General features: G+C 46.6%; 1 protein-coding gene across 1 annotated transcript; it reads left to right on the top strand.

The window, feature by feature from the left end:
- The first annotated feature begins 1,669 nt into the window (after positions 1–1,669).
- On the top strand, positions 1,670–9,333 carry etaa1b (ETAA1 activator of ATR kinase b). Its single transcript, XM_086173573.1, has 6 exons — positions 1,670–1,926; positions 4,228–4,350; positions 4,531–4,595; positions 4,717–4,820; positions 6,146–7,350; positions 8,533–9,333. Exons 1-6 carry the CDS (start codon positions 1,824–1,826, stop codon positions 8,643–8,645), a joined length of 1,713 nt encoding a protein of 570 aa, XP_086029699.1. The 5' UTR covers positions 1,670–1,823; the 3' UTR covers positions 8,646–9,333.
- The last annotated feature ends 436 nt before the right edge of the window (positions 9,334–9,769 follow it).

Genomic DNA, 9,769 nt, shown 5'->3' with positions numbered 1-9,769 from the left:
ACAACATTCATTCATTAATTCACACATTACATAGACGCATATAACTATTCATTCATTCACACATTATGTTAGAGACATTCATTCACTCACTCACACGTTATATTGAGACAGTCGTTCACTCATTAACAGATTGTGTAGAGACGCACAACATTCATTCATACATTATATAGACACATATTACTATTCATCCTTTCATTCACTCACCACAGATGTACAACATCCATCCATTCATTCATTCATCATATAGAGACTTTCATTCATTCAGTCATTCATTCACACAGAGACATGCAACCATTCATTCATTCAGACATTGTTTTCAGACTTTCATTCATCCATTCACACATTATCTACAGACATTCATTCATTTACATGTTATATAGAGACATTCATTCATTCATTCAGATGTTAGATAGAGACATTTGTTGAATCACATGTTATATAGAGACATTCATTCATTCATTCACATGTCACATAGAGACATTCATTCATTTATTCATTCACTCATTCAAATGTTAGATAGAGACATTCATTCATCCATTCACACATTACATACAGACATTCATTCATTCATGTCATCTAGAGACATTCATTCATTTATGTGTTATATAGAAACATTCATTCATCCATTCACACATTAACTAGACATTCATTCATTAATTCATATGTTATACAGACACTCATTCATCCATTCACGGACCAAATAGAGACATACAACCATTCATCCTCTCAATCAAGACATACCACCATTCATTCATTCATTCATTCATTCATTCACACACCAAATAGAGACAACAGTCACTTTTTGTGTCTGCACATCATCTAGACCAGGGCTGGACAAACTTTTTGGCTCAGGGGCCACATCCGAGTCGCCACAAGATACAATACATATAAAAAATAAAAAAAAAAAACACATTTGTTAACAATACATATGCATGAATTCTGTACGAATTTTTTGCACGCTGGATTAAAAAGACCAATTCAGCCATTCACACATCATAGAGACTTACAAACATTTATTCATAAACAGACAGCATTTGCAGATTGACACCAACAAGCATTCTCTCTGTCTGATGTGCAGGAGGTGAAGTCACTCTGAGATGGTTCGGAGAAGATCCGGGCAGAAGGATGCTGAGCTTGGAGGAACACCAGAGAGCTTTATGGAGGGGATGGTTTGTTGGCGTGAGAGCAAAGTAAGAATAAGAATAAGAATAAGAACAACTTTATCTATCCCGAAGGAAATTGTTGTGCCAGAGTTTCAAGTAAAACATAACATTAATAAATAATAGTAGGAATTGTGTAACAGTAAAAAAAAAAGGGGGGGGATAAGAAATACAAATAAAACTATAAAGTGTCAAAGTCAAGGCTATAAAGTGTTTTAAGGTCTTAAGTGCAAAGATTTGAAGATTCCCTGCAGCTGAAGGAAGAGAAATAAAAAAGTCTGATAGCCTCAGGTAGAAAAGACAGCCTGTGAAGAGACAATAAATGCAAAAAATAACGTAAATGGTAAAAAGAGAAGGAGAAGATGAAATGTAGATCATTTATATTTCCTTTTTCCCTTTTTTTTTTTTTTTTTTGCAGAATATCCAAAGTCCGCGGATCCTGGATCAGCCGACCCTCCAGGCTGCCGTAGTTCGCTGACGTCACCGGCCAACATGGCGGCGTGACCGTGCGTGAATGAACGGGCCGTGATAACACGAGAAGAAGAAAACACACGCATCGAAGAGGAAGTTTGCGTGAAGGCGGCGTGCGGGCGGGGCGCGTCTCTCCGAGCCGCCGTGCGGGCTGGAGAATGTGGAGCGGAGTACCAGGGGCTCCACGGAAGCATGGGGGACCGCGAAGCCGCCGCCGCCTCCTCCGGCAGCGAGCACCGGGGGAGAGGCTGCAGACCCGGCCCGGGGAGGACGAGGGACCGGCGGCCGTGCGGAGGTGAGGCGGCGGCGCTGCTGGAGGGAACCGCCGGTTCTGCAGGGGCGGGCACAGGGATGCAGAGGCCCCGGGGGGCAAAACTTCACCCCCCCCTCCCCTCCCAAGAAAGCCAAATATAAGGTCTAATACACTGAGGTATATTATAAAAGAGGAAAAACATCTTGGGAATGAATTTAAAAAAAAAAAAAGTTATACCCTCCATTACAAAACACCTGGGTGTTCTTGTTCAGCTCCTTAAAGGGAGGTTGCTCAAGAAGACAAGATAAACTTTATTCATCCCCAGCAGCATAACATAAGAATAAGAATAAGAACAACTTTATTTATCCCGAAGGAAATTGTTGTGCCAGAGTTATAAGAAAAAATAAAATAAAATAAATAATAGTAGAAAATTGTATAAACAGTAAAAAAAAGGGGAGAATAAGAAATACAAATAAACTATAAAGTGTTTTAAGGTCTTAAATACCAAGTTAAAGATAAGGAGTGCACAAGAGTAGGAAAAAATATTGCACAGATGAACATATATACAGATAAATTATTACAATTTACAGGAAGTGGGTGAGATTTTTTTTTTTTTTTTTAAGGTTTAAGATTTTGAGATTCCCTGCGGCTGGAGAAACAGGAATTAAAAAGTCTGATAGCCTCAGGTAGGAAAGACCTCCTGTGGCGTTCAGTGGAGCAAAAACAGCAATAATGTAAAAAAAATAAAATAAAATAAATATTGTGGCGAGTCACAAATGTTGGGGTATATTTGGGGTTGCTAGGAATTTTGTGGGTGTAGTTTGGGGTGCAATGAATTCTGTTTTTTGTTTTTTTTTTTACCTAGAATTGAGCAGGAATAGTTAGTTGTATTTCTGGCTTGTGTGGCCAACAATAGCTATTGCTTATTACCGTCACCGGGGTGATAAAACACTACAATATTAATATAAATAGAAAGGCAGAAGATAGCAAGACAAAAAAAATCCACAATTATATAGACAGCAGACAGCAAAAACATCAGGGATTTCCAGTGAGGGTGAAAAATACACAACTAGAATGAAACAACAATATATGAATATATTATATTGAATATATCAATATATGAATATAATATGAAACAACAAAAATAGGTAGGATGACCTATTTTTCAGGAAGGCTTCATATATATTTTTATTTGTTCCCGTTTGCAGCTGAAATCGTGATTGTAAGCAGTAACCTGAGTGAAACGCGCAGCATCAGAAAAATCTTCCGTAAATATTTAATCAAATATCACCCAAAAAACTCCGGGTGTGGCTGTTCCAGAGTTATTCGCCGACCCAAGAAGGTAAAAGATCTAATCCAGATGCAAAAAAAAGCTAAAGAAATAGCCATGGGTATCATACCATGCATGTGAGGGGGTTGGGAAGTAGCGTCTCCCCTCCAAAAATGGATTTAAATTTTAAAATTACAATCCCGGATGCCTAGTAATGACGTGCCCCCTCTGCATGGCCCTGGTGCAGAGGCCGCTGCTGCACGCAAACAAACATTTGATACATTTATTTTGACAACCATGTAGAATGCAAAATACTTACAAGTAAATACATGCGAAAAAAAAAAAAAGTGACGCATGCAAACAAACACACGCGGGAACTAGTGTCCAGAAAGTCACATCAGACAATCTAGTCAAAGTAGAACTAGTTCAAATCCACCTGCAAACAGTGAGAAATGATATGAAATATTAAATATTTATGAAATGTAATTCCACTGCTTTATAAAAAGGAGGAATAGTTGGTCTGGAGGTGGTTGAGATTCAAACTTCAAGGAGATGGATAACCTTGTCTTCTTTGTTGGTGCTGCAGTGGACTGTAGTTAGCGTAGCACCATGAGCAGTTAGCTTTACTTAAAAAAATAAAATACAGAGACACAGCTCTCCTGTGTCGACATCATGCCTTGTTTATTTCCCACATGATGACATGCTGATGTAAAATAAGAATAAATTGCTCTAATTGAAAGAAATACATAACTGGATCTGAGCCCGCCAGCTTCCCCGAAGGAGGTTCACCTGGGAAAATTCATAGTCAAAATGAAGACTCATCCTTTTAAAAGAAAGTGTCAAAAAGATGCCAAAGTCACAAGACGACCCCGATTCTTTTAAAAATAAACCTACTTCCTGCTTTGTCGTGTCTGCAAGCAAGACGACCATCAGGCAAGGGGTTGAAACGCTACTTTTTTGAATGAAGTTTGGCAAGTCAGGGAGGAGGCCGCCATTGCCGTTGCGTTTGATAAAACTATAAATTATTGGATTTATTTTGATTTCTCACCAAGTTAATGCTCCTTTCTTGTCAGACCTGCAGAGTCCTCAGCGCGGAGGCTGCAGCAGATTCACCGACCTGAACCACGGAGATTCCCCAGGCGACGTGGACGTTTCGCAGGACATCTGCTGGGACTCCACGTCTCCCACTCCCACGGGTGAGCCGCCGCGACAAACGACAAAAAAAAAACACCACGACACCTCGATGACGACGTTCAATGTGGCCGCGGAAGCGCTAGCTAGGTTCTTCCGCCGATGGTCTAATGACCCAAAGATGCGGCATCAACCTCTGATGAACATTGCCGGTCCAAATGACTCGTTTGTGTTTTTTCCCTCAGGGTCGGGACTCAGGAACAACCGCGTTGTCGAAATATCTGACATCGTCAACCGCATCGCGCCGAAGGTCAGCGAAGCCCTCAGTGACGTCAGCGGGGAAGATCGCCGCCGCTTAGCTTAGCAAAGAACACCGCGCGGTTTGTGTTTGTGTTGTAAATATTTTAATTGAAACCAGTTTCCCCTCCCAGAGCTCCAAGCCAAAGGGAAGCGAGTCCCCTCTGCTGCAGTGGATCGGTGACGTTCCGTGCACGCCGGAGGTCCCCAAGCCGAGGGTCAGGAAGAAGTCCTGCCGGTGCGTAAACGTCGTGGCGACCCGTGTCTGATCAATAAGCACTTTCTCGTCCTTTTATTCGTCCTCTGCCCTTTAAAATGTTTGTTTTTTTTTCGCATCTGGGACCTTGTGGGCTCCTGAGTTTGGCGCAGACTCGCCGCGAAGCCGGGCCCGACCGGCGGCGCGTTCATAAGTGTTTACAGAGGCGCTGCGTCACTGTGGTCTGAACAGCCGCCCGCATTCGCTGACAGCTGAGGTCGGCGGCGTGGAGGAGATCAAGCCTCGGCGACGTGAGCGCGGCGCAGGACGCCTTGTTTGCGGGCTGACGTTAGCGAGCGTGGAAGAACTGAAACATTTTCTGGGTCGGAAGGTCGAGGAAGAAGCGAAACATATGGACGGGGCATCAAACAAACACATCGGGGGGGAAGAAAGAAAAAAAAAAAAAGAAAAACGGCATATTTTCCCACAGAACTCCCAACATGGCAGGAAAGGGTGAATCATCCCATCAGTGTGTGTGTGTGTGTGTGTGTGTGGGCACATGTTTGTCTCCATCAATCTGTGTTTAGGCTAATTCCACAAACACAAGCGTCATCTGGAGGGTTCTTAACTGCTTTAATTTTTGGTGATCTTCACGCTGAGGCCTCCTGCTCCTCCCGGGTGGTTCAGGGAGGACCAGAGGTGGACTGGAGGGGGTTGGAAGGCCGTCGGTGTGTGTTTGCATGCTTCACATCAGGGTCTGAACCAGCTGTCCGGGTCCAATCCGACCCGGCGAGTCGCTGTAATGCTCTAAGAAGTGTCCAGGAAGTAGCCTATTCCAACATGGAGGCAGAAGCTGCCACAGCGTTCATGGAATAATAACATGGGCTATCAAATGGTTGGAGTGTTCTTATCTTCTCCCTGCACTGCTTCGCCGTGTGAAGACCCCAGTTAGCCGTTAGCTAACTATTCCGGTCCAAATGCAGATGTTCCTCTGGAAGCCCCTGAGGAGGCCAGAAGAGCTTGGGCGTCTTCCTCCGTTTGGTCCCAAGAAAACATCTGAGCAGTGACCGGTATCACAAGGTTTTCACAAGAAATAACTCGTGATGAGTGCGACTTATGAGCTCCACCAAGCACTTCTGGGTTCCAACGGAAGCATGAAGAGCTCTTTTCTTCGAGTAGGAGCCCAGGTGGTTCTAGAAGCTGCACCAAGAGACCTGAAAACATTCTTGGAACTGAGAAAAGTTCCTGCAGTGAAAAAGAAGCTCATCTCTTGGAAGCCCTCGATAGAAGTCGGTGTTCTGGTTCTGGTGCGAGTAACTGAATGGAGTTTTCTCCAACCGGCACGGGTTTTGTGTTCCTGTCCGCAGGCTCGGCAGGGTGGAGGACCTGGTCAAGCTGGCGCTGCAGTTTGACGAGAACATGCACCAGGACAAGGTGACGCTGGAGCGGCTGAACACCATCAACAACAACAACAACGGCGGCCAAAGCGCGGCTGCTTCCTGTGGGAAAGCGGCGGCGGCGACGGAGCCCGACGACGTGAAGCACCCGCCGCGTTTGACTCCGTCGGGCGACGTGGAGGCGGAGCTACACAACCTCTTCGACCGCTCCACCCAGGGAGGCGGCGGCCGGCTGAGTCAGAGCTCGTCTAATACATCGTGCTCCCTGGAGAGCGCGGGGGAACCCGTGACTTCCGCCGCCGCGAAACCGACGTCAGCTGAGAAGCCGCGGCGCGCCGAGGGGGAGAATCCTTGCGGTTCTAGCACAAGCAACTGTGACGACTTCGACGACGACTGGGAGAACGACGACCTCCTTAATGAGTCCTTTGTGCTCGAGATGACCCAGATTCCCCACCAGCGGCGCGGCCCGCCGCCGTCTGACGCCCGCACGGCCCTCGCGCAGTCCTGCGCCGCCGCCGACTCCCCGCGGCAGCGCACCGGCCGCGGTTCCCTCCAAGACCTGTGTCCCAAAACCAAGACCACCAACCGGAGCACTTTCAGGTTGGGGCCCGGCCCCCTCCTCCAACCGAGGGAGGTCTCCGTTAGCGGCGGCGCCGACCTGCGCCCCGAATCAAGGACTCTCTCAAAATGGCGGCCTGAGGAGGGCGCCGAAGAGCAGGGGCGCCTCGGAGCCTTCGCGAAGGACAGCTTATGGGACGACGGCGACGACGACCAGCTGTTCTACCAGGTCTGCGACAGCGTGGAGGGGATCTCCAGCAGTCAGCCTCCGCTCAGCGACGGCGGAGGGACGCCGGCCGAAGGCGGCGCTCCCGTGCCGATCGGCCAGCCCTCGTCCCGCAGACAGTCGGCCCAAGCTTTTGTCCGTTCCAACTCTCTACCCGGGACCAGCTCTGGTTCTCCAGGCTACCCGAGCAGGAACCTTCTCACCAGAGGCTCCTGCTGTAAGTCGCCGATGTCTCGGAGCCTCCCGGGGAACCAGCCGTGCAGGGATTTATCTGGAACTTTCCCCGGCGTCGACGTTCGCGGCGTAAAAGCTGCGCCGACGACGAGCTCCCCCGCCCGGCACGCCGCTCTCAAGAGGAACCTGTCAGACGCCGCAGCCGTGGGCAGCAAAGGTAACCTGCTACTCTGCTTCTTTTCTCCAGCCGATGCAGCGGAGAGAGACGGCTCTCGGAGGCAGGGATAGTTCTGGAATCACGTCCCCATCAGCTTCTTCGCTGGGGTTTTCTCTTAAAAGTCAAGCGATATTTCTATGGCGCCAAATCGCAACCAGGTCGGCTCCTGGCGGTTTCCGCGTAGCCCTACAGAAACCTCACATTCAAGGAATCCCCCGCTTCAGAAACCTCCTACTGATCCCGGCTCAGTGCGGACGGCCTTCTGCCTCGACCGGTTTGGCTAGAAAGAGCTTACTGTCGTGCATCGATGAAGAGACGCGAGTGCAGACAGGATAGGGCAGCGGTTCTTAACCTTGTCGGAGGTACTGAACCCCACCTGTTTTACATGCGCATTCACCGAACCCTTCTTTATTGGATCGAGGATCGTTTCGTTGATGGGTACAAAGAACAGGCAGAGTAGCCTTTTCATGGAATCTGGCTCCCTTCACCTTGAATCCAGCAAGCGCAACGTTCTTGCAGTTCCCATCTCCACGCAGCTGAAGGAAGCCTTCCCTTAGTTTTGCCGGTGCTGGACTAGAATTGCTCATCTTGTCTTTGCAAATCACGCAGTTAGGACATCGATTCCGATCACGTTCCGTCATACATGTGAATCCGTATTGTACGTATTCTTCCGACCGCTTTCTTTTTTTGCCCGACATAATTAGTATGAAGGGATTCAAATATTAAGAAAGAAATCACACGACGTACCATCACGACAGTCACAAGTTACTACAACTGAGCGCGCCGAAATCCCCGCAGCACGGATAGGCCAAGCTATGTTGCGTGATCACCTGCAGCCGGTGATGTCATCACCAATGTGTGTCTTGACCTCCGCCGAACCCCTGAGACTGACTCACCGAACCCCTGGGGTTCGATCGAACCCAGGTTAAGAACCACTGGGATAGGGGGAATGAGAGAGGTGCATTCGTGGATATCCTTCAGCAGAGTAAGCCAACAGCGGCATCGCTAGGGAGAGAAAACGTTGTTGTCGAGGCTTAGAAACACCGGAGATGAAGATGCGATAGAAGCATACAAGGCCTGCCCCCGAAGGCGCACCTTAACCGTTCCCCTTGTCTTTTACCCCCGGGTTACATTTTCATTTCTTTCTCCTGGCATTATCTCCCCTCCTTCCCCGTTCCTCAGTGTTTGTCGGCGGCCGGACGACGGGGCGTTGCTCGGCGGCCGAGATCGAAAGGAAGAAGCAGGAGGCGCTGGCCAGGAGGCGAGTGCGCTTGCAGAACACTCCCAAACCCTAGAGGAGCGCCGAGGACCTCGACTCCCCTTCTCCCCTTTCTTTCTTCCCTTCTTTTCATTTGAGCTGCTATTAAAAATGTTTACGAGAACCATTTTTTTTTTACTGGTGTCCCGATGCCGGTCTCAGATGTGGTGCCTAGATAACGCTCAAAGAGATTTCCCCCGGACTTCTTCCCCGCGTCGTCGTCTCGGCCCTTTTGCACACGATCTGGCCCAGAAGAGGCTTTTGTTCGTTTAATAGTCAACTGTTCCCTCTCAGTGTTGCTTTTCACAGTGGAATATCTGAAGGTCCTGGCAGGCAGTGAGAACACACAGCGTGGTGTTGATGGGGCTCAAACCCCGACTGTTTTGACGTTCCTGTTTGTAATCGATCAACTGGTGTTTGTTTGTTTGTTTGTTTGTGCGGGAGCCAAACTGTAAAAGTCTTGTTTGCGTTGTGATTTAAAGTCCTGCATATCCTGCTTTTGTTGTTTTTTTTTTTTTTTTTTTTGCTAATGGTCGAAGCTTTTAGGCTGCGATGAGAATTAAGACCTCGGTGTTTCCGCGAATCGCGACGAATCTGCCGCTTAGCTTTGGAGCAATGGGCCAACATGATGTTTTGCATCTAAGAAGTGTTCGTTTTGATCTTCTCCTTACACTGCTTCTCGCCCGACAGAAGAAGCAAAACAATAAACACCGGTATTGCCTCACTGGAACTCGGTGTCATGGTCATGCATGATCTCTACATCAGAATCAGAAAAAACTGTATTTGTCACCCAGGGAAATTTTGGGGGCACGTAGGGTTGTAGCATCAAATCAAAGAAAAAAATAAAAAAATAAATAAATAAATATAAATAAATATAAAAATATAAAATAATATATAAATAAATATATATATATATATATATATACATGTATATTTTATATATGTAAATAAATAAATAAAAATAATTAAAAAAATAAGTGTAATTACTGTATAAATTGTAAGTATAAATAAAAATAATTAAAAATAAAATAATTATAATTATAAGAATAATTTAAATATATATATATATGTAATTACTGTATAAATTATAAGTAAGCTCGATCTGCATTGGGGCCATTTGGGGGCACGTAGGGTTGTAGCATCAAATCAAAGAAGAAAAAA

This window comes from Fistularia commersonii, chromosome 2 (assembly GCF_037954325.1).
Source record: "Fistularia commersonii isolate RoL2024-O1a breed Wild chromosome 2, RoL_Fcom_v1.0, whole genome shotgun sequence".
In the NCBI taxonomy this organism is placed as follows: Eukaryota; Metazoa; Chordata; class Actinopteri; order Syngnathiformes; family Fistulariidae; genus Fistularia; species Fistularia commersonii.
The sequence above is the reverse complement of the archived record's forward strand: the minus strand, read 5'-3'. Positions and strand labels throughout refer to the sequence as shown.